The following is a 25,098-nucleotide window of genomic DNA, read 5'->3' on the forward strand; positions in this document are numbered from 1 at the left end:
CACTCTTCCTTAAAAGAGCCAGGAATTCTTCTGCCTTAGGATCTTGGTTGTTTCAGCTGCCCCAAGATCATCCCCACATGATTGGTAGCCCTACTCCCTCAGCTGTTTCAAGTCTTTGCTCAAATGTCACCTTCTCACTGAGGCCTCCTCTGAACATCCTATTTAAAAGTTGACCTCCTCCAGAGTGCTTTCCTAACTTCTGATTATCTCTTGTGGATTGTTTAGGTTAGCCTCCACATGCCCTCAATGTACTTCCCTTTTGGATATCCCTGTCTGTCGTGTCTCCTTTAAATCTTGTCGGAAATCTTGGCGGAGCTAGGGCCGAGGCTCACAAAAAAGGAGGAGCGTGTCGGTTGGCTACGCCCATTTGATTCGCTGGCGGTGGCCAGAGACCCCGCGAGACTTTCTCTTCCTAATCCGCTCCGGAAACGCGATTGCGGACGGAATTACCACGTGACCTTGACGTCGCGCCCGCGCCGACCGGCCTGAATCCTTGGGCTTCCGCGGGATCAGGGCACGAACCCGTGTCCCCGGCATCCGCAGGCGGACTCTCAACCACAGCGCCACTAGGGAAGCCCTCAAATGCAATTTTGAAAGCACTCATAGTTAAAAAAAAAAAAACCTCTGAAGTGTTAATAATAGCTTATTGTAAGGTGTAAGGCTCCCTTGGGGTCAATAATAAAGATGGGAATCTCAAGAAAACCCTAAAACTACTATACATAGTGGCTTCAGAGATGGAAATAGGGGGAGAAGGATTGGCTGGTTATCAACAGCAGCAGAAGGAAAAAGGCACAGAAAAAGAATAGACAGGGACACATTAGTGTCAGAACAATAAAGAACGATACACATGCACTGTTTCTGGTTTTCCTACCATGTTTCAGTCTCTCTCAGGTCAAGAATTTAGGTAGCGTTCCAGACACACTCTTCCTTAAAAGAGCCAGGAATTCTTCTGCCTTAGGATCTTGGTTGTTTCAGCTGCCCCAAGATCATCCCCACATGATTGGTAGCCCTACTCCCTCAGCTGTTTCAAGTCTTTGCTCAAATGTCACCTTCTCACTGAGGCCTCCTCTGAACATCCTATTTAAAAGTTGACCTCCTCCAGAGTGCTTTCCTAACTTCTGATTATCTCTTGTGGATTGTTTAGGTTAGCCTCCACATGCCCTCAATGTACTTCCCTTTTGGATATCCCTGTCTGTCGTGTCTCCTTTAAATCTTGTCGGAAATCTTGGCGGAGCTAGGGCCGAGGCTCACAAAAAAGGAGGAGCGTGTCGGTTGGCTACGCCCATTTGATTCGCTGGCGGTGGCCAGAGACCCCGCGAGACTTTCTCTTCCTAATCCGCTCCGGAAACGCGATTGCGGACGGAATTACCACGTGACCTTGACGTCGCGCCCGCGCCGACCGGCCTGAATCCTTGGGCTTCCGCGGGATCCTGCTGGTGGTTTTGGTGCTTTACGTCCCGGTTTTGTGCCGTTGACGGTCTTCTCTGCAGACTCCCTGGGCCTTGCCTCCGACTTCACCATGTACCACAACAGTAGCCAGAAGCGGCACTGGACTTTTGCTAGTGAGGAGCAGCTGGCGCGATTGCGGGCCGACGCCAACCGCAAATTCAAATGCAAAGCTGTGGCGAACGGGAAGGTGAGGGCTCCGGCTGCCGCCCTTCTCCCTCGAGCTCTATAAACTCTTGCCCGCCCCTCTCCCCCAGGACTTCCCGCGCACCTCCCTCCCACCTTCTCTGCGCGGCGTGCGTTTATGTTTAATAAACAGCACCTTGCTAGGTGCAGTGGGTACGGAGACGGACAAGGCCATCCATCCCCGTAATCGAGTGGCAGACAAATAACCAGTAACATGGCGAAGAAGACTTTGTAGCATGCTAATGTAGTGGGGGGGGGAGTACCCGTAACATGGCGAAGAAGACTTTGTAGCAGGCTAATGTAGTGGGGGGGGGGGAGGCTTTTCTTCGTGGCTGTTGTGGAGATGATGGGGAGAGGACTTTCCCGGTGGACAGAGCCACAGGTGCAAAGTAGGAGGCCAGAAGTTTCAGGGTTGGTCCCCGGAATGCTCATGATTGTGGTGTGGCGGAAGCTGAGTATTTGTGTTTGAAAGGTTGGAGAAGGTAAGCAGGGAACTTGTAAGCGGAGGTAAATAGTTTGAACTTTGTGATGGAGGAATAGGGAAACCTTTGAAAAATTTTAAATGGGAAATAAACCTTATCAGAGTCTGTCCTAGAAAGAGCTTTCTGGGAAGGAATGGATCAATTGGATGGGGGCAGGGTGGAGGCAGGGGGATGAGAGGCCGTTAGCACAAACAAATTGACCACAGATGGTTTGGACTATATGGTCTGTAAGCCACGTCCTTCCCGTTTTACTTTTACCTGGAAGTCTCGTCTGTTTCATATCACTTTATTTTTGTGCTGCACAAAGTAGTGCATATTGTGCTAAATTCTAAGTATTTAGCAAGTGTTAGCTCATATTAATCCTCACAGCTACCCCATGAGGTAGATACTATTATTATCCTTGCGTTACATCTTAGGAAACTACAGAGAGGTTGAATAACTTATCAGGCTATATTGCTGGTAAGGGGCAGAGCCAGGATTTGAAACCATGGAATCTAGTTTCAGCATTCCTTCTGTAAACCACAGTGCCATGCTGTCTCTATAAAATTAGCACCTGTGTTAATTTCCTAGGAAACTAGGAAAAATAACTCCATAAAAAAATACCACAAACTGGGTGGCTTAAAACAACAGAAATTTATTGTTTTACAGTTCTGGAGGCTAGAAGTCTGAGATCAAGGTGTTGGCTGAGTGGTGCTCTGTGCAGCTTCTTTTCCTCTTCCAGCTTCTGGTAACTCCAGGTGTTCCTTTGCTTGTGGCAACTAACTCCGGTCTCTAGCTCCATCTTTACAGTGTTCTCCCTGTGTTTCTGTCTCTTCACATGTTCTTCTTATAAAGCTACCAGTCATATTGGGTTAGGAGCCCATTCTACTTCAGTAGGACTTCATCTTAACTAATTACAACTGTAGAGACCTTCTTTCCTCACATTCTGAGTACTGGGGGTTAGGACTCAACATACCTTTTTTGGTAGTCGTAATTAAACCAATAACAGCACCAAATAGATACTTGTTGTAAAATTGTAGTATTTATCAACCATGTAGTGTGTTCTGTAGAGATTTTATAAAGATGGAGAAGAGTTAATGTGTTAAGGGTCAAAATTATCCTTGAGGCACTTGTTGATTTTTACTTCAACCTGTGTGACTTAATAACTGACTGAGAAAGGGATATTGTCCAACCATTGACAATGTGTGTCTTCTTTTTGATTTATAAATAGTGACATCAAATCTGTGAACGTATGCACACACTCCTCATGATTGCTTATATATTGGTGAAGCAAATATTCAGCCGACATTCCGAGAAATTATGCAATTACAGTATAGTTTTAATTTATTAAATGTTTTCTTAAAAGCTATTTTGTGTAATATTAGCAATTCTATAAAGAGAAAATGAGGTGTGGTATATTTCCCTTTGGTTGGAGATATAAACTTAATCTAGAAAGAGAAAAATATATTAAGATTATCTAATTAAATTTTTGTTGTAACTTGTGACCCAAAGTTTCTTCCAAATGACCCAGTCTTTCTTGAACCTCCTGAAGAAATGACGCTCTGCAAGTATTATGAGAAAAGATTATTGGAATTCTGTTCGGTGTTTAAGCCAGCAATGCCAAGGTCTGTTGTGGTAAGTTATAGTGATGAAGTATAATGTCCTTTAGCCAACTTACGAAATCTGACTTCTTATAAATATTTAAATCAATTTTCTATCGACTTTACTCAAAAGTGCACCTGAGTTATATATTTATATAAATATATAATTTATGTATTTAAGTTTTGTCCTATTTTTCAATAAAGGCATTAAATTATGAACTCCTATGTTGTATCTTACACAGTGTTTCAAGAATCGTTCCATATCTAAAGAATTTTGAGGTCGGCTAGATAGGTCATGACATACTTATTTTATATAGAAAGAAAAAATCAAATTACTTTCTCTCTAGGTTCTCATGTGGTTGTTTCAGATGTGTGGTTCTGAGGACCCTATTTGTGTGTGTGTGTGTGTGTGTGTGTGTGTGTGTACTGTGGTGCGGTAATGGTGAGGAGAAACAGGTAGTTAGAACTTTTTGGCTATATGGATTTGTGTATGCTGTCCCTGTAATTGTTCCTATTGTGTGTGTTTTTTTGTTTTAATTGCAGTATATTTGATTTGCAGCGTTGTATTCAGGTGTACAGCAAAGTGATTTAGTTACACATTTACATATATGCTTTTTAACATTCTTTTCCCATATAGGTTGTTACAGAGTACTGAGTAGAGTTCCCTGTGTTATACAGTAGTTCCTTGTTGATTATTTTATATATAGTAGCATGTATATGTTAATTCTAACCTCTTAATTTATCCCTCACCCCCCACCTTTCCCCTTTGGTAACCATAAGTTTGTTTTCTAAGTCTGTAAGTCTATTTCTGTTTTGTAAATAAGTTCATTTGCATCATTTTTTTAGATTCCACATATAAGTGATATCATATATTTGTCTTTCTCTGACCTACTTCACTTAGTACGATAATCTCTAAGTCCATCCATGTTGCTGCAAATGGCATTATTTTGTTCTTTTTTGTGGCTGAGTAGAATTCCATGGTATATATGTACCACATCTTTATCCATTCATCTTTCAGTGGACATTTAGGTTGTTTCCATGTCTTGGCTATTGTGAATAGTGCTGCTGTGAACATAGGGGTGCATGTATCTTTTTGAATTATAGTTTTGTCCAGGTGTATACCCAGGAGTGGGATTGCTGGATCATATGGTAGCTCCCTTTTTAGTTTTTTTTTTTTTTTTTTTTTTTAAAGAGGACTGTCTTATAACACAGCGGTCCCCGAACTTTTTTTTTAAAAAAATAGATATTGGGGGTAGGAGTTAATTAATTAATTTATTTTTGCTGTGTTGGGTCTTCGTTTCCGTGCGAGGGCTTTCTATAGTTGTGGCAGGCGGGGGCCAGTCTTCATCGCAGTGCACGGGCCTCTCACTATCGCGGCCTCTCCTGTTGCGGAGCACAGGCTCCAGATGTGCGGGCTCAGTAGTTGTGGCTCACGGGCCTAGTTGCTCCATGGCACGTGGGATCCTCCCAGACCAGGGCTCGAACCTGTGTCCCCTGCATTAGCAGGCAGATTCTCAACCACTGTGCCACCAGGGAAGCCCCCATTTTTAGTTTTTTAAGGAAACTGCATGCTGTTCTCCACAGTGGCTGTACCAATTTACATTCCCACCAACAGTGTAGGAAGGTTCCCTTCTCTCCACACCCTCTCCAGCATTTATTGTTTGTGGATTTTTTGATGATGGCCATTCTGAGCTGTGTGAGGTGATACCTCATTGTAGTTTTGATTTCCATTTCTCTAATAATTAGCAATGTCAAGGATCTTTTCATGTGCTTTTTGGCCATCTGTATGTGTTCTTTGGAGAAATGTCTATTTAGATCTTCTGCCCATTTTTTGATTGGGTTGTCAGTTTTTTGGATATTGAGCTGCACAAGCTGTTTGTATATTTCAGAGATAAATCCCTTGTTGGTTGCTTCTTTTGCAAATATTTTCTCCCATTGTGATAGTTGTCTTGTTTATGGTTTCCTTTGCTGTGCAAAAATCTTTTCAAGTTAAATTAGATCCTATTTGTTTATTTTGTTTGGATTTTCATTACTCTGGGAGGTGGGTCAAAAAAGAAATTACCGTGATTTACGTCAAAGACTGTTTTGCCTGTGTTTTCCTCTAAGAGTTTTATAGTGACTGGTCTCACATTTAGGTCTTTAATCCATTGTGAGTTTATTTTTGTGTATGGTGTTAGTGTTCTAATTTCATTCTTGTACATGTAGCTGTCCAGTTTTCCCAGGACCACTGTTGAAGAGACTGTCTTTTCTCCATTGTATAGTCTTGCCTCCTTTGTCGTAGATTAATTGACCATAGGTGTGTGGGTTTATTTCTGGGCTTTCTATTCTGTTCCATTGATCTATGTGTCTGTTAGTGTGCCAGTACCATACTGTTTTGATTACTGTAACTTTATAATATAGTCTGAAGTCAGGGAGCATGATTCCTTCAGCTCCATTTTTCTTAAGATTGCTTTGGCTGTTTGGGGTCTTCTGTGTTTCAATACAAATTTTAATTTTTGGTTCTAGATCTGCAAAAACTGCCATTGGTAATTTGATAGGGATTGCATTGAATCTGTAGATTACTCTGGGTAGTACAGTAAGTCCGCTACATATGAACCATCAAGTTGCGAACTTTCAAAGATGCAAACGTGCGTTTACATGTCCAGTCACATTAAGTTAGTTCACATGTCTGGCATACATTGTCATATGTGTGCATCCTCTACAAGTGGTTGTGCTTTTGTGTACTTTACAGTACAGTACTGTATAGAGTACAGTGGTACAGTACTTTATTTCAAACCCAGGATGTTCAGAAGCAAGCGAAAAAGCAGTGGAGATGTAACTGGTACTATTGTACTTTTCAAGGCACTGTACTGTAAGATTAAAAATGTTTTATTTTTTGTTTGTTTTGTATGTATTATTTGTGTGAAAAGTATTATAAATCTATTACAGTATAGTACTTACATATAGTTTCCCAATCGTGTTAGTTGGGTACCTAGGCTAACTTAATTGGACTTACGAACAAATTGGACTTAACGAACGCACTCTGAATGGAACTCATTCAGATGTAGGGGACTTAACTGTGCAGTCATTTTGACAATACTGATTCTCCCAATCCAGGAACATCGTGTATCTTTCCAGCTGTTTGTGTCATCTTCAAGTTCTTTCATCAGTGTCTTATAGTTTTCAGAGTTCAGGTCTTTTGCCTCCTTAGGTAGGTTTCTTCATAGGTGTTTTATTCTTTTTTGTGTGATGGTAAATGGGATTGTTTTCTTAATATCTCTTTCTGATCTTTCATTGTTAGTGTATAAAAATGCAAGAGATTTCTGTATATTAATTTTGTATCCTGCAACTTTACCAGTTTAATTGATGAGCTCTAGTAGTTTTCTGGTAGCATCTTTAGGATTTCCTAAGTATAGTATCATGTCATCCGCAAACAGTGACAGTTTTACTACTTTTCCAATTTGGATTCCTTTTGTTTCTTTTTCTTCTCTGATTGCCATGGCTAAGACTTCCAAAACTATGTTCAGTAACAGTGTCAAGGGTGGACATCCTTGTCTTGTTCCTGATCATAGAGGAAATGCTTTTAGCATTTACTTTTTAACATCCTCTATGATGTTAGCTGTGCGTTTGTCATTTATGGCCTTAACTATGTTGAAGTATGTTCCCTTTATGCCCACTTTCTGGAGAGTATTTATCATGAATGGGTGTTGGATTTTGTCAAGCTTTTTCTGCATCTACTGAGATGATCATATAGTTTTTATTCTTCAATTTGTTAATATGGTGTATCACACTAATTAATTTGCAGATATTGAAAAGTCCTTGCATCCTAAGATAAATCCCACTTGATGATGGTGTATGATCTTTTTAATATATTGTTGGATTCAGTTTGCTAGTAATTTGTTGAGGGTTTTTGAGTCTATGTTCATCAGTGATACTGGCCTGTAATTTTCTTTTGTGGTATCTTTGTCTACTTGTGGTATCAGGGTGATGGTGGCCTCATAGAATGAGTTTGGGAGTGTTTCTTCCTCTGCAGTTTTTTGAAATAACTTTCTGAAGGATAGGTGTTAACTCTTCTGTAAGCGTTTGATAGAATTTGCCCATGAAGCCATCCTGTCCTGGACTTTTGTTTGTTGGGAGTTTTTTAACCACAATTTTAATTTCAGTGCTTGTGATTGGTCTATTCATATTTTCCATTTCTTCCTGGTTCAGTTTTGCTTGCTTTTACTGTGCAAAGAATTTGTCCATTTATTCTTGGTTGTCCATTTTATTGGCATATAATTGCTTGTAGTAGTTTCTTATGATCCTTTGTATTTCTGTGGTGTCCATTCTAACTTCTCCTTTTTCATTTCTAATTTTATTGATTTGAGCCCTTTCCCTTTTTTTCTTGATGAGTCTGGCTAAAGGTTTATCAGTTTTGTTTATCTTTTCAAAGAACCAGTTTTTAGTTTCATTGATCTTTTGTTTTCTTCATCTCTATTTCATTTATTTCTGTTCTGATCTTTATGATATCTTTCCTTCTGATAACTTTGGGTTTTGTTTGTTCTTTCTCTAATTGCTTTAGGTGTAAGGCTAGGTTGTTTATTTGAGATTTTTCTTATTTCCTGAGGTAAGATTGTATTGCTATAAACTTCCCTCCTAGAACTGCTTTTCCTGTGTCCCATAGGTTTTGAATCGTCATGCTTTCATTTTTATTTGTCTCTAGAAATTTGATTTCCTCTTTGATTTCTTCAGTGATCCATTGGTTGTTTAGTAGCATATTGTTTAGCCTCCAGGTGTTTGTGTTTTTTACAGTTTTTTTCTTGTGGTTGATTTCTAATCTCACAGCATTGTGGTTGGAAAAGATGCTTGACATGATTTCAGTTTTCTTAAATTTATCTAGACTTGCTTTATGTCCCATCATGTGATCTATCCTGGAGAATGTTCTCTGTGCACTTGAGAAGAATGTGTATTCTGCTTTCAGGTGGAATGCTCTAGAAATATCAATTAAGTCCATCTGGTCTAATGTGTCATTTAAGGCCTGTGTTTCCTTATCGATTTTGTTTGGATGATCTGTCCATTGGTATAAGTGGGGTGTTAAAATCCCCCACGATTTCTCCTTTTCTTGCTGTTAGCATTTGCCTTATCTATTGAGGTGCTCCTGTGCTGGGTGCATATATATTTACAATTGTCATATCTTTTTCTTGGATTGATCCCTTTATCATTATGTAGTGGCCTTTTTTGAATCTTGCAACAGTCTTTATTTTAAAGTCTGTTTTGTCTGAGTCTTGCTACTCCAGCTTTCTTTTGATTTCCATTTGCATGGAATATCTTTTTCAATCCCCTCACTTTCAGTCTGTATGTGTCCCTATGTCTGAAGTGGGTCTCTTGTAGACACCATATATATGGGTCTTGTTTTTGTATCCATTCAGCCAGTGTGTGTCTTTTGGTTGGAGCGTTTAATCCATTTACATTTAAGGTAATTACTGATATGTATGTTCTTATTGCCATTTTGTTAATTGTTTTGGGATTTTTTTTTTAAGCTATGGACTCTTAGATGGAGTTTGAATATTTTTTTTAATTAATTAACTTATTTATTTTTGGCTGCATTGGGTCTTCGTTGCTGTGTGCCAGCTTTCTCTAGTTGCAGCGAGTGAGAGCTACTCTTGTTGCGGTGCACGGGCTTCTCATTGCGGTGGCTTCTCTTGTTGTGGAGCACGGGCTATAGGCACACGGGCTTCAGTAGTTGTGGCACATGGGCTCAGTCGTGGCGCACAGGCTTAGTTCCTCTGTGGCATGTGGGATCTTCCCGGACCAGGGATTGAACCCGTGCCCCCTGCATTGGCAGGCAGATTCTTAACCACTGCACCACCAGGGAAGTCCCTGGGATTGTTTTTATAGGTCTTTTTTCTTCCCTTCCTCTTTTGTTCTCCTCTCTTGTGATTTTATGACTATCTTTAGTGTTGTGTTTGGATTGCTTTTTCTGTTGTAGATTTTTGGTTTGTGGTTACCATGAGGATTTGGTATAGTAGTCTACACACACACACACACACACACACACACACACACGATTAAGTTCCTGGTCTCTTAATTTCAAATGCATTTCTAATATCCTTCATTTGTATTCTCCTCACAATTGCTACTTTGGATTTATGTGTGGATGATTTCCTACCTTTATGTTTGCTTTTACTGGTGAGCTGTCCCATTCGTAATTTTCTTGTTTCTAGTTGTGGCCTTTTCTTTTCCGATAGAAAAGGCATTCTTTTGGCATTTTTTGGAAAGCTGGTTTGGTGGTGCTGAATTCTTGTAGGTTTTTCTTGTCTGTAAAGCTTTTGATTCCCCTGTCAAATCTGAATGAGAGCCTTGCTGGGTAGAGTATTTTTGATTGTGTGTTTTTCCCTTTCATCACTTTAAATGTATCGTGGCACTCCTTTCTGTCCTGTAGAATTTCTGCTGAAAAATCAGATGATAACCTTATGGGGATTCCCTTGTATGTTGTTTGTTGTTTTTTTCCCCCTTGTTGCTTTTAATATTTTCTCTGTCTTTAATCTTTGTCAGTTTGATTAGTATGTGTCTCATTGTGTTCCTCCTTGGGTTTATCCTCTGTGCTTCCTGGACTTGGGTGACTGTTTCCTTTCCCATTTTAGGGAAGTTTCCAGCTATAATCTCTTCAAATATTTTCTCAGGCCCTTTCTCTGTCTCTCCTTCTGGAACCCCTATAATGCAAATGTTGGTGGACTTAAATGTTGTCCCAGAGGTCTCTTAAACTGTCCTCATTTCTTTTCATTCTTTTTTCTTTAATCTGTTCTGCGTCAGTGATTTCCACCATTCTGTCTTCCAGCTCACTTACCCATTTTTCTGCCTTATTTATTTTGCTATCGATTCCTTCTAATGTATTTTTCATTTGAGTTAAGGTTTTGTTCGTCTGTTTGTTTGTTCTTTACATTTTCTGGCTCTTTGTTAAACATTTCTTGTGTCTTGTGTGCCTCCATTTTTTTTCCGATCTTGGATCATCTTTACTGCATTACTCTGACTTTTTTTTTCAGGTAGATTACCTGTTTCCACTTCACTTAGTTGTCTAACTGGGGTATTATTTTGTTCCTTTGCCTGGATTTGTGTATTTTTGTTGATAGAAAATTAAACTGAAATTTAAAAGCTGAAAGATTAAAAAGGGAAAAAGGTGTATAAAATATTTTTCTCTTATCTCACAGAGTTGTTGTGAATATCAAATATGAAAGTTTTGTCTTAAGTGAAAGTAGGTCATACATTTTAAAGTTATACCAAGTGAATAATTTATGGCCCAGAAAAGAATAAGCTCCTAGAAAATATTCTCCATTTTTATAGTTGAAAAAACTGAAGTATATTGAAAATACCAAGTCCAAAAGTATTCATAGTGTTTTCTGTTTTTTATTGGACCTTTATCTAAGAGATCTGATTCATGAAAAATTTTAGATGTGCTTGCTTTCTATTTCCAGATTTGATCTTAGTCTTTTCTGATAAGAAAACTGTAACACAAGGTGGTAGGTTTAAGTGATCTTTTCAGATGAAGAAACTGAATCCTTGAATGAACTTTGTGGAATTTGTCTTTATATAACTTGCTTATTTATAACTGTTAGTTTTGGTTTTTGTTTCACATAAAGTGACAAAACTAAATTTTTAAAATATTTAAAAAGAAATGTATTTTTTTCTATTCTAAAGTAGATAAATATTTCATTGGTTCTAGCCAAATGAAATAGTTTTTAAAAAAGTACAGGCAGACCTTGGTTGAAAACAGCCCTGTCCCTTATTAGATTTGTGACCTTGATCAAGTCAGCTAACCTCATTGATATTCAGTTTCTTTTTCTATAGAGATAGCAGTTCTTCACCAAGCTGTTATAAGAATTAAAATAAGATGATAGTTTTATACTTGGCACAGAGTGTGGCACATGGGGTGCAGTCAGTAAATGGTAGGTGCTGCTTCTCCTGTTTGGTGTGGCAGCAGGTTAGATCACAGAACCAGAGTGGATTTAGAGAGAAGGCTCATTGCCCTGACCATGTTATTCTGCCAGTATTTTACTAAATGGACTGCTTAAGCTGTGATCATTTGTATAAATTATACAAATATATATAATTGTGTAAACCTCCCCCCCATTTTTAAAATTAAGCCAGTGACCATAGGAAGGATAAGCCAGGATAGGTGGGGAAGGACAACAAAGGCTTGGCTATGGTTTTTCTGTTGTAATTTATCACAATTTATTTTGACTTAAGAAGTAATAAGTTTGGGGGGTTTTTTTAAGGTGACTTTTTCAAAGAAACCTTTGCATAAATAAGTTTTTAATACAAAATTTAACTTGTATGTGTGAATAGGTTCTGATAATATATGTATTTTTAATCTTAGGGTACAGCTTGTATGTATTTCAAGCGCTTTTATCTTAATAACTCAGTAATGGAATATCACCCCCGGATAATAATGTGAGTATAAGTCTGATTTATTGATTTTCATTTAAGAAGACTTTTATACTCTTTGAGCATGTGTGTGTGAAAAAATGACTTCCTAATAAAGGGTAATTTAGACTTGCATTCTATTCTGAACTTAAGATCCCTCCTGATACTCATTAATATACCTGTATAATTTTTCCTTCCCTGTAATACTGATGACATCTGTTTTGGCACTTGTCCACATTCAAATTCTGTTTTTCTTAAACTGGCTTCCATAATATCCCTTTCTGTTAGCTGAACCTGTCTTCGCCCATTCGCTCTGACTGAGAATCATTTACGGTAACTCCTCTTCCTGTACATCCCGTCAGTTTACAAGTCCTATAGTTCCATAGTCATTTCACTTGAACAAAGGTCTGTTTTGTTTCTGCCCTCTGCTAAGCACTGTGCTTATCATTAAAAATAAGGATGAAGTTAGTATGAGACTCATCAAAGAACTTGCTGTCAATCGTGCTGTCCCTGTATATTTTCTCTTTTTCATTTCCATTTCTACCAGTCTAGGTCACGCCCTTGTTACTTCCAGTCTTGGTTTTTGTGGTAATCTTATTACTAATTTCTCACTCTGAAATTTATGTAGTAGCCATGAGAGTTTCATAGGTTTGTTCCTGAGGTAATAATCCCCTATTTAAATGTCCTTGGAGACTTCCACTGATGGCTTTCCATAATGTTTCTTTAACACCTTTCTCCTCAGGCCCATATGTACATATGTGTGTACTATTTTTTTTTTCTCTTCCATCTATATTTCATGATGCTGAGTACCCTTATTCTTCAGTTATTTTGTTTTTCCAGATACTTGGGCTGAACTATATAAAATTGGCATTAAGTTACTAATGATTGAATGCTGTGGCACTGTTACACAGTTCAACCTAATTTTTATAGTCTCCATATGAATAAAAAGGTTAAACAGGAAACTCTCCCTTTTTTAAATCAATTTCCTTAGATGTCTAGTATAGTCATTTGTGAATATTAGGCAATTTTAGAACATATTTTAGAAATATTTTGGTATTTCTCAAAGTATATACATATCCTTCCCCTTATTTTTTCCTCTAGGCTTACTTGTGCATTTTTGGCCTGCAAAGTGGATGAATTCAATGTGTCTAGTCCACAGTTTGTTGGAAATCTGCGGGAGAGTCCTCTTGGACAAGAGAAAGCACTCGAACAGATTTTGGAATATGAACTACTTCTTATACAACAACTTAATTTCCACCTTATTGTCCACAATCCTTATAGACCCTTTGAGGGCTTTCTCATTGATTTAAAGGTAATCTTGCTGACTAAAGTAAACTGGTGGAGTAAACTCCTTTGCTATTGTTCTTTAACCAAAATAATCAAAATTTTATTATCACTAGTAATGATCCTAATTGTTACACACTTAGGCTTGCTAAAATGTGTTTGGCCTGGACTTCTAGGGCAATAGTTCTCAAACTTCAGTGTGCATCAGAATCACATGGAGATTAACGGAGAGTGTCAGACTGTAGTTCTTGAGCTTCTGATCTAGTAGATTTGCAAATACTGGTCCAGGGACCATAATGAGGACAATTGTAATGCTTTTAAAGACTTCGGATAACTCTTCTAACTCAAGTATACTGTCTTGGATCTTCATACATACAAAATTCTTAATTTTAAACTAGAAGATTGCTAAGTGACTTCTATTTTTAGGGCGTTGTGAACTGAAGTCAATATGTGGGCATCAAAAATAACAGTAAATAAATGTTTTGTCAGAACATTGACAAAAGCAGCTTGTTTTGTTTTGGCCCTGAAGAAGGACTTTGGATAGTGTGAGTTAAGTGAACAGAAGTCAAAAACTGGTTCATTCATCTTGAGTGGCCAAATTTGGGTGCCTTCTATATGTCAAACATGGTGCTTGAGGATGTAGTCAAGAACAAGACAGGAACAGCCTCCCCTTTATAGGCCTTACAGTCTAATGGGAAAGACAATCATATATTCAGTGTGCTAAGTGTTAACAGAAGGGGAAATACAGGGTACTTTAGAAGGAGATAGCAGATTGAGAGGAAGGGGAGACAGTTCTGAGAAAGTGTAATTTGAAGTAAAATTCAGAGCAAGAGTAGGGATTGGCTGGTGGAAGAGCATCCCATTCAGAGAGACTTTTCTGGTCAAAGGCCCAGACTTAACAAACCATGGTGTACTAAAGAACCTAAACAGAACTTAGAGGTAAATGGGGAGGACTGCCATGGAGTGCTACCTGAGTGGAAGGCAGAGTGTAGACTGTGGACGTAACGTTACAGATTTTGAATAGAGCAGCGGGATGCCAGTGAAAGGGTCAAGTCTGATGAGTGACATGATTAGGTTTGCAGCTATAAAAAACATGTTGGCAAACTCATGCATCAGCCTGCGTCAGATGTTTATTGCACACCTGTATGTGTCAGGCATAACGTGCAGAATGGATTTGAATGGATGAAGGGATACCAGTTGGGATGCTGTTACAGTAGTTCAAGCAGAAAGACAGTGGTTGGTTTGACTCATGAAGTGGTAGTGGGTACAGAGAGAGCTTCTGGGGCTTTAGAAACAGTAGAGCTTGAGGAATGATTGCGTACAGAGAGCGAGAACAGTGGAAGAACCCCCAGGTTTCTGGCCTGAGCATATCAGTGGATGGTGGTACACTTATACAGGAAACAGTGGCACAGGAGAGATTTGATGGTGGTGGGGTAGGGATTTGATGAATTTGGTTTGGGACATGATGAATTTACATTGCTTGCAAGACATTCAGGTTGGTAGATATTTGTGTCTGGAGGCCAGAGAAGATGGCTAGGCTGGAGGCATAGATTTGGGCATCACTGCTGCCCCAGGAAGATTTAAAGTGGATTGGCCATAAGGACCATTTAAAGGGTAGCTAGAGAAAAGTAAGAAGCTAGTAAGAAGACTGAAGAATATCCAAAGAGGTAGGACTTTTGGAGAAGTGAAGGGAAGTAGAATACTTTTAGAATATGATCAGGGGAAGCTCTCCAATCCTGCACAGAATTCAGGCAAAGTAAAAGTTGACATTTGCTAGATTTAGTGCCAGAAAGATGACTTGTGATCTTGCTGAAATTAGTCTTCTTGGAGTGTGAAGGAAAAAAGCAGATTGGAGCTGGTTGGGGAATAGAAGGTGAGAAAACAAGCATATATAACTTGGATTAAACAGCTTGTCTTTGAAGTGGGAAAAGAAGATGGGATGATTGAGAAGATGGGGCAACTGCTAGAAGTAGAAGAAAGGAACAGTTTTTTGTCATGTTTTGTTTTGCATGAGAAACTTTAGAACACTAGTAGAGAAAGCTTAATGGAACATGTGTAGCTCAAGTTTTCCTTCGGAGTGTGGTACAAGGGCCTGGCATGGGATTTTGAAGCAAGGTAGAAAAACTGGCTGTTTCTCTTAACGGAGGGGAAGAGGAAAGCATGGGTGAGGATAACGTTATATTTGGGGATTTGGCCATAGCAGGAAATAGAGTGTTTTTGTTATCAACAGAGATCATTTTCTGAGAGCAGTGGAGTTTCTGAGAATTATCAAAGATATTGAGTCAGGTAGAAAGTGTTTAACATAATCACTGAAAAATGGGAGAATACATTTTCTGTGGAATATTTTAGCTAGGCAGTGTTGAGAGCCTTGTTGAGGTCAGTGAACTTGAATTTATAGTAATATTACCAGACGTGTTGGTTGTATTGTTTTCTCTAGCGGCACCCAGAAATCTGGGTATAGTTGCAAAGCAGAAGGTTGGTTGAATTCGACCACTATTGAAGTTTTGCTGGAAAAATGTTGGCAGCATACTGGGGCAGGGAATGGAAGAGGGAAATGAGAACCAGTGGACACTGGTGAGTAGAAGCAAGTATAGGGATAAGGAACCAGAGGTCCTGAGGAGGAAGTCAAAGAACAGCTGTGAAGTAACTGAGCAAATGTACATACTGGGAAAGGGAATGCTGTGGTCAGAGTAGAATGTTGGATTTGTCCTATCAGAGGTCAGGCATTTTGGGATGACAAGACCTGTGTGTGATTGTACAGTTGACTCTGGGTATTTTGTTTCAGAGTATAGAAAAGATTTCTTACTGCTTTGGGACTTGAATGTAGATATCTGAAATATATCTGAGGGTTTAGGATTTAGGGTTCATTTTAAAGGGTAAGAATGGTTAGAAAATAGGGGATCATCCATATTTCTTGGGCGTATACTAAAAATAGTTCTGTAATCAAAGAAAGATTCATTTCCCAAAAGTAAACTTTTAGTAGAAGGAATTTCAAATCAAAATGAGGTGGTGCTTTGGTTTCTAAATGTGATCTTACAGGAGTTACTAAAAGTATCCTGTGTTAAGCACTTTCTGGCTTATAGGAATAGTTTTGTACTGTTGTTACTCCATGAGACCCTCAGAAGTGATAACATTTGCAAACTTTCTTTCTAGACTCGCTATCCCATGTTGGAGAATCCAGAGATTTTGAGGAAAACAGCTGATGACTTTCTTAATAGAGTTGCACTGACGGATGCTCACCTTTTATACACACCTTCCCAGATTGCTCTGACTGCCATTTTATCTAGTGCATCCAGAGCAGGAATTACTATGGAAAGGTATTATTTTGTGTTTTAACTTAGATTAGACTCAGTCCCTCAGTTTATTCCTTCCCGGAGTACCAAGGTTTTAAGTAAGGTTCACTTTGTAACATTAGTCCTTCATATCTCCTGTGGTTGAGGGTTGTTGAGGGCAACTGAGGGAAGAGATGGAATCACCTTTTAAGGAAATATTTAAAAATTCAGTAAAATATTTTTGAGCTAAGAGGATCCATTTATGACTGAAGTAGAATTAAATCAGGTGATCCTCAAAAGACTGATAACAGCTATCAGTATATGGCAAATTTAGAAGTTTTATGAACTGGTAAGCAGCATGAGTGCAACAAATACGTCTGCCTTGTTTTATCATTAATCTCCTGCTGTGGAGCACGTATGGCACATGGAATTCAGTAAAGATTTGTTGAATGAATAATACTTTAGGGAATGTCCAAATGAATTTTATCTATAGATACTAATAGCTGATACATAAGTGCGCACTGAGAACCAGGCTCTGTGATAAGCACTTTACATGAATTAAATTCACTTGATTCTTACGATAATATCTTGTGCGAAGGTTAATTACATATCTATTACATTCATTTATAACTAACTCAAGCACAGGCTAGCAGTAAGTTAGACTTTAAAAATCTTTACATTTAATTTCTTTCTAGCGATTTAACTTCTTTATACCTTCAAAGCTCTGCTAGATTCATTCGTAGAAATAGCTGAGGAGGAAAGATGATAAAACTTCCTAAATTTAAACTTTTCTGCATGTTTGTAATCCCTCGTCTGTAATTTCATAATCCATTGATACAGTGGCAGGAAACATGAACAGATGTGATTTAGTCTTTATTCAACTGAATGGGAATAGTTTTAGGTTTCTTTGCAGAAATATTAATGTTACTGATTACAAGATACTGCCCCAGAATATCACTGAAGTATTTCACATTTCATGGTATATACACCATGTTAAGTTTCTAAGACATGAATAATTCTGAATTTCAAAACAAATCCAAGATAAAGGATTGTGGGCTTGTATTTTGTTTAATTTATGGTATGACTCTTCTGTATAAACACAGCTCACCAACTGTATATAAGTACATACATTTAATCCCAAAGTGATCTATACCTTCATTTATTTACTAAGCAAACCTTTATGGAGGTGTTTTTTTTTTTTACATTCCCTTCTGTGTACCATGCACTGTACTATACTGTAGAAATATAAGAATGAACAAGCTATCCTTGTAGGAAGGGTTGCCATACCAATTGATACCTATGGAGTTTGCGGGTTATGGAGCTTCCATAGTGTAAGGGAAAAAGCCTCTTTTTCACAATTCAAACAACCAGTTGTTTGCTTAATCTGTTTAAGCATTGTATCTTATGCAGGTATATGCTAATTTTTCAGTGGTGAGATTTTTCTTATGTCAGTAGAAAGGGATGAAGGATCCTAAGGTCCAAATTAGAGTGTATTTCATCTTAGAAGTTTAGTTAGTTATAATTTCAGATAGGCAGGTGAAAGTGAAATTGTGGTACCTTGGGCTTATTGCAAATTGAATACACTTTTGTTGCATTCCCAGGGACTATAGACATTTGGGCATTTTTTTCCCTTGAGGAAATGCTTTCAAAGCATTTTTAGTTTCTGAAATCCTTTGCAACTTTTGAGATACATGGAAACTGCCTTTATATTTATTACTGATTTTAAAAGGGAGGAGTCCTTGTGCTGTTGTTATATTCTGAATGAGGCTTTAAGATTATTAGTCATAGAAGGTTACATTGTTGATGAGAGGTTTCTTCTTTTTCATTGGATTTAGAGCTTTATTTTGCATCTCCTAGTTTGACTTCTTAGGTAATGAAAAAAAAAGATGTCAAAAGTGTGAGGAGTTTTAGGGAGAAAAGTGAAAGGAAAAAACTAATTGTTATTTTGAATTACTGATAACAAGAAATGTATTAGTTGTTAGGGGAGGTATTTTTATTTTTATTTTTTTTTGCGGTACTCGGGCCTCTTACTGTTGTGGCCTCTCCCGTTGCGGAGCACAGGCTCTGGACACGCAGGCTCAGTGGCCACGGCTCACGGGCCCAGCTGCTCCGCGGCATGTGGGATCTTCCCAGACCGGGGCACGAACCAGTGTCCCCTGCATCGGCAGGCGGACTCTCAACCACTGCGCCACCAGGGAAGCCCTAGGGGAGTTATTGATTACCATATCTAAAATGAAACTCCCACAATAGACGATGAAGATGTAACAGCAAAGGTAGTTACCAAAACTTTGTAATGTAGTTTAAATAATTTTGATAGTTTAAAAGACATACAGCAACAAAATTTCTTAAAGAATCGTCTTTCTAATTTTCGTAATTTTATTTCACCCAAGAGAAAAATTAATAGTTTTTTTTACATTCATGTTTGAAAGATTACGTTGCCTTGAGAATCTGTTCACTTGGGCTTTTATCAGTTATAGATCAAGTTCAAGTATATAAAACCTCAGAGTAACTAAAAATTTAAAAATAGAAATTACATTTTTATACTGTCATTAGTTCCAAGAAAACAGATAATTGGGCTTTATGTACATTTATGGAATAGTATTAACACCTTTGATCTGGACTTGACGCAAAAAAGATGTAATAGATTTGTAAAGCGTGGGGTGATGTTCTTATTGGTTTGAATACTGTTTGTCCCAAGAAAAGCAATTATAGTTAACATGGACTTGATATTAAGGGGAGAGAGAATCCTTACTAGTGCCAGGTTTTAGCTCTGCTGCTACCTGACTTTATTCATAACTTCACTGTCCCTGTGACTCAGATTCCTCACCTGTAAAATGAGTGAGATTAGACTCATAGGTCTAAATATTAAACACTTAACATTAAAAGTATTGAGTATTGCTCCTGTTAGTTTCATATCATTTTCTCTCTGAATATATTATGGAAATTAAATTAACTTGAACATTAAGCGTTTTGAATCTAGTATAAATTGTAGTAAATCCTTAAGACTGTAAGAGATACAGATTATAGTTTAGTAGAGTTCAAAGTATTGTTATTTAACAGTTTTAAAGTAAATTTATATAAAAACTGACCTTGATGATGAAATGAACATGGAGGAAAATAATTTATGATGTCATATTTTCTCAAGATGCTATATGTGTTCAATAGATTTAAATTTTTTTCGTTTCTTTTCCAGTTATTTATCAGAAAGTCTGATGCTAAAAGAGAACAGAACTTGCTTGTCACAGTTACTAGATATAATGAAAAGTAAGTAAAACAGAACACTTTATAAAATACTCTTCTATCACAAAGCTACTTTCTAAGTAAATAACATCCTGGTATTTAACTTGAGATAACAGATTATTGTTTAGATTTACTTATATTGAATTATTGTATCATGGAGGCATGAAGGATACATTGGTGAACAACAAATAGAAGGTACATGAAAGAAAGTAGTTTTTACACAGAACTTTTTAGGAAAGTGAAAATATAATCAGATTCAGAAAGGATTGAGATTCAAAACAGGGTCCTTTTAAAGTATACCCAAATATGATGAGCACTGAAAAAGATCTCAGGGAATTAAAGTAATTAAACTTGAAACTTCCATTTTGTAGATAAATTAGCTTTAACTAGTTAAATGTGTGTCATTTGCTAGTTCTGCCAGTATTTTGAATTTGGCCCAATGAAACTGATTTCAGGCTCTTGGGCTTCAGAACTGTGGGAGAATCCATTCTGTTGTTTTAATAAGCCTTACTAAGTTTGTGGTAATTTTTAATAGCAGCCTCAGGAAACTAACACAGCTCCTCACAACAAAGAATTATCCAGCCCAAACTAGTGTCAATGCTGAGAAACACTGTCTTAAGGGTTTTTTTTCTTCTTCTTTCACTTTTTAAAAATATAGTTGGTTTACAATGTTGTGTTAGTTTCAGGTGTACAGCAAAGTGATTCAGATTCTTTTCCATTATAGGCTATTACAAGATATGGAATATAGTTTCCTTAGCTGTACAATAGGTACTTGTTGAGTCAGAACCTCCACTAAAGTGGTTGGCTAGGTTAGCCAGTCCTTTCCATTTTCATACTTGCTTATGTCACGCTGCATGCTCATGGCTACTAGACTACTCGTTAGGGTTAAAAACAGTGTGTTTGTTTGTTTCCAAACCTTTTGTGCCAGTTCTCCTTGTTAATAAAATTTGTGGTTTAAATACTGAATAAACTAATAAAATATGAGATTGAATATCTTGATCTTGGATGACAGGGAGTACTTCTTATATGTTTTATGTTTCAAAAGTCAACATGCTTCAGGGTGTGGAAGTATCATTTCTTATTTCTTTGCTTGAAATGATCTTTGATGCCTTCCCTCTTTGAGAAAAATGGATTTGTGATTTACGAATCATAAGGTAGGTTTTCAGTTATACCACTAGAGGGTTCACTTCCAAAGCTAATTGCAGTTTGGCCATAGACATTTGGATCAGGGAATTTAGTAGGTAGAAGAGGTCTTAAAGGTAACTCACTGTGCTCATTTTATAGCTGACAGTTTTATTACTGACTTTGTCTCAGTACCTTTATTTTATTCCATTTGTTTTAGTACAAAATAAGAAGAGCTCTTGATAAAACACTCAGCGCTTTAGCGATACTAAGGTATCTTATTCATCATTTTTCACACAAAGATATTGTCCTAAGGGTGTTAAGTCACTAGTGTTAATTCAGTTGCAAACACTGCTTTATTTGCATTATGAAATAAGTCACTCATTTGGAGCACGTGGCTGGCTAATAGTAAGCCCTGGATCTCTCATCATTTCCCTAATAAATCTTGAGATTTATGTTCTTTGGTTTATTGTAGTTGAATAACAAAATGGATCAGGGTAGAGGATGTTTCTGCGATTTTAAAGTCAGGGCTGTTACCCTAAAGAGGACATATTTGTTTTCTTGGTCATATACTTCATTGTATAGGTTTTGTATTTTGTTAAAGCAAAGGATCACTGACATGTTTTTACTAAGCATCTTCCCTTCATTACATGTTAGGTAGTAATGGTTTTCTTTGTAAATAAGTAGTACACTCTTGGCCTACAATCTGTAGGATAGAATATTATGAATCTGGTTGGTGTCAGGGAACAAAGCATGTTTACTAAATCATGTAGGGATTTTTTAAAAGCCTTATTAAAACAAAGCAAAAAGCAACCATGGTAGGATTTTAAAAAAAATACTGAACTAGTAGAGCATGCTTATCTTTAGGCTGTACATGATGTGGGCTAAGCAGCAGACAGCTATAGTAACTTGAACTAGAAGTATGGTGTTCAGTGGATTTTAATGTGGAACAGTATTAATCCTTGTAAGAATTCACATTTCAAGAGTGTTTTTTGTTCCCAAAACTAGATGGGAAAACATCATTCAACTCCCTTATGAGAACAGTGCTTTTTATTATCTGGTATAAATCCCTTTTTAATCTCCACATAGGCATGAGGAACTTGGTAAAAAAATATGAACCACCCAGACCTGAAGAAGTTGCTGTTCTGAAACAGAAGTTGGAGAGATGTCACTCTGCTGAGCTTGCACTTAACATAATTACGTAAGTAGATGTGAGACTGTTAATTCAAGAATGGATATAATTGTTACTGTCTCCAGCTAGTCTTTAAATTACTTAATTGGTAGATGTTTGCTCATGTGGGGAAAACTGACTTACCCATTAAATCAGATTTTTTTTTATTGACTGGAGATTTCTAACAGGATTAAACACGAGATAATAAATTACGAATTTGGCTTTCATAGTACATTCTGCTCCTGCTATGACTAATGTGTTCTTTGGCTTGTGGGCCCTGTCCCGTTGTTACTCCTTGTGGGGTCCTGTGGCAGAGTCTTCCTAGGGAATTCCTGCACCTCTTCTTGCCCTTTTCATCTTTCGGTTCTTTGTAGGTCTGGTATCTCCTCTGAAGAACAAGTATACTGTTCCACACTTATTTCTGTTAGCTAGGGTGGGGAAACTTGGCATATTTTCTCTCAGTGGTAACTTTATATTGAAGGCAGAACCAATAGGAAAATGTGCTGTTCGATCTCTTCTTGCAGCCATAAGGAACACTGTTAATGTGTCTTATTGATTTGTAGGCTGAATGTGGAAATCACCATTTTCAGGTTCTTTATGCTTTGCAGTTCGAAGGATCTACTTAACCCTTTTAGACATTTAAAACAATTGAGGATATGGGCAGGTATAGGAATGGTAAAACTGCTATTTTCTATTCTGTGGAATTCATTCTGTAAAATTTACTGGGGGTTAGCTCTGGCATCTGAACAGTAAGATATATTTGAGATGTTTCTGATCTCTAATCGGGGACTGTATCCTATTGGATAATATATGAGAAGCCAGAACAGCATTCCAAGGTCTTCAAATCAGGTACACATGACTCAAATTCTTTAAAGTTGTAGTAGGAGAATATCCAAGTGTGCAACATATGGGACTATATTATATTTGTAGCTGTAACTGTAAAACATGGCTTAGCATAGAACTTAAAATTGGTAAATTTTATTCCTGGGTTTCAGTGGTAACTAAGAGGAAGGAAGGAGTGGTGGCAGAGGTAAGAAAAATGTTGACTTTAATGAATGAAAGTATTAAAGCACTGATTTATAATCTTTTCACATTGATTTTGAAATGGGCTTAGACCAGGCGTTGGCAAACTATGGCCCATGGGCCAATCTGGGCCACTACCTGTTTATAGTAGTAGTTTTATTGGAACAGAGGTACACCCAGTCGTTTGCATTGTTGTCTACTGCTGTTTTCACACTATAGCAGAAGAGTTGGGTAGTTGTCACAGAAACTGCATGGCCTACGAGGCCTAAAATATTTACTCTCCGACCTTTCCAAAGAAAATTTTGTCAACCTCTGAATTAGACCATTGAACTATTAATCCTACCCTTCCACCTAGGTAATGGACCATAATCCAAAATTCCTAATTGCCAGAATTTACATCTTACTCCAGGTGACCATTTGCTTTGCACTGTGTCAAGCAAATCTTGCATATATCTATGAGTACTTGAGGGGTGCTTCTCAAACTGTAGAGGACTGTTGGTTTTCTTTTTAACCCATTACAGACCCATACTTCTGTAAAATATAACAACCAATTACTTAGAAAAACAAAATAAAAAGACATAAAAAATAAGCTTAAATTTTATTAGAGTCAACAGTCATAAATTAATCTATCAAATTGCTATAAAAGTTTCTAAACATACACTTAATTTCTGTACTTATCTCATTGCACACTGGAAATGGTTCATGGAGCAGCAGCATTGGTCCATGGACCACACTTATAAGTACTACTTCAGGGTAAAATATCTTTCCGTAGTCTTTAAAATTCTTTTATCTTTTTCAACACACAGTAATATATTATCATTATTAAAGCCAGTTAATACAGGTAAACCAAAGTTCTCTTTGACCAAAACCTAAATTCCAGTTTCAACTGAGAGGTAACATATAGTTGGTGTTTTACCTCTGCCAAGCTTTTCTCTATGTATGTGTATATGAAATAAGTTTTCTTTTCATTGTTTTCATATAAATTGTATAACATTTAATAGTATCAATCTTTAACTTTTGCCAGTCTGGGTGAAAAAATAGTATCATGTTGGTATTTTAATTTGCATTTCCCCTAATACTTTGAAGCATTGATATTTCTGTGTTTAACAATCATTTGTGTTTCTTCTGTATTGCATAATTATAACCCGTGCCCAACTTTCTGGTGTTATTTTCTTGTAGTTCTTTTTATATACCCGTCTTTCTATATATATCATACAGCTATTTTCTTCTATTTCTTTCACTTTGTTATTTGGGCACCTTGTCTTTTGCTTCACACTCTTACATCTGAACACCTTTCTTACCCTAAATTAATATTTTATTTTGCCTTTTGTTTAGCAATTTACAATTGTTTGTGCCTGGTTTGAGGTAGAAATCTCGTAATATTAATTTTTGTTCAAATAAGTAACCTGTTGTGCTAGCCATTTAAAAATATTTCATGATTTTTTCTAGTTATTTTAAATACTCATTTATTATAGATTAAATCTTTGTTGTTTTTTGCCTTTTTGCTCTGATCATTGATACTTGTAACTCTTTGCTGACAGCCAGCCATCTGTATGTGCAGATGCAGAGCACCAACTGTCCTGCTGCCGTTTTATATAAAGGACTTGAGCAGCCAAGGATTTTGGTATCTATGGGGGGTCCTGGAACCAGTCCCCCTCATACCAAGGGATGACTACCACACTTTTAATTACTTAGTTTACGTATATAGTGTGTGTTTTGATGTTAAATGGGACGAGCTCCCCATGCTTTGTTCTTTTTCAGATTCTTTTGCTATTTTTGCAGCATCTTTCCCAGGTCAGAGTTTGACTTGATAAGCTCCATGAAAAGTTTTTTAGAATTTTAATTAGAATTGCATTGAATTCAGAGGAATTTGAAAGATATTGTCTTCCTGTCCATAATTTTTCACCTCTTTC

At 37.4% G+C, this 25,098-nt stretch overlaps 1 protein-coding gene and 1 pseudogene across 3 annotated transcripts in view; one reads left to right on the forward strand and one right to left on the reverse strand.

Annotated features, from left to right (window-relative positions):
• LOC103070334 (60S ribosomal protein L7 pseudogene) overlaps positions 1–1,521 on the reverse strand; it is a 53,086-nt pseudogene extending 51,565 nt beyond the window's left edge.
• Positions 1,309–25,098, forward strand: part of CCNH (cyclin H) — a 24,808-nt gene continuing 1,018 nt past the window's right edge. The window contains exons 1-7 of one of the 3 annotated variants that reach the window (XM_007448153.1): positions 1,309–1,636; positions 3,606–3,728; positions 12,027–12,100; positions 13,175–13,385; positions 16,511–16,674; positions 19,823–19,893; positions 22,081–22,192. In XM_007448153.1, coding sequence (XP_007448215.1) covers positions 1,520–1,636; positions 3,606–3,728; positions 12,027–12,100; positions 13,175–13,385; positions 16,511–16,674; positions 19,823–19,893; positions 22,081–22,192 — 872 coding nt within the window. In that variant the 5' untranslated portion in view covers positions 1,309–1,519. The remainder of the gene's footprint in view (positions 1,637–3,605; positions 3,729–12,026; positions 12,101–13,174; positions 13,386–16,510; positions 16,675–19,822; positions 19,894–22,080; positions 22,193–25,098) is intronic. The other 2 variants (XM_007448154.1, XM_007448152.1) reach the window with 2 other exon arrangements.

This window comes from Lipotes vexillifer, unplaced genomic scaffold (genome assembly GCF_000442215.2).
Source record: "Lipotes vexillifer unplaced genomic scaffold, Lipotes_vexillifer_v1.1 scaffold990, whole genome shotgun sequence".
NCBI lineage: Eukaryota > Metazoa > Chordata > Mammalia > Artiodactyla > Lipotidae > Lipotes > Lipotes vexillifer.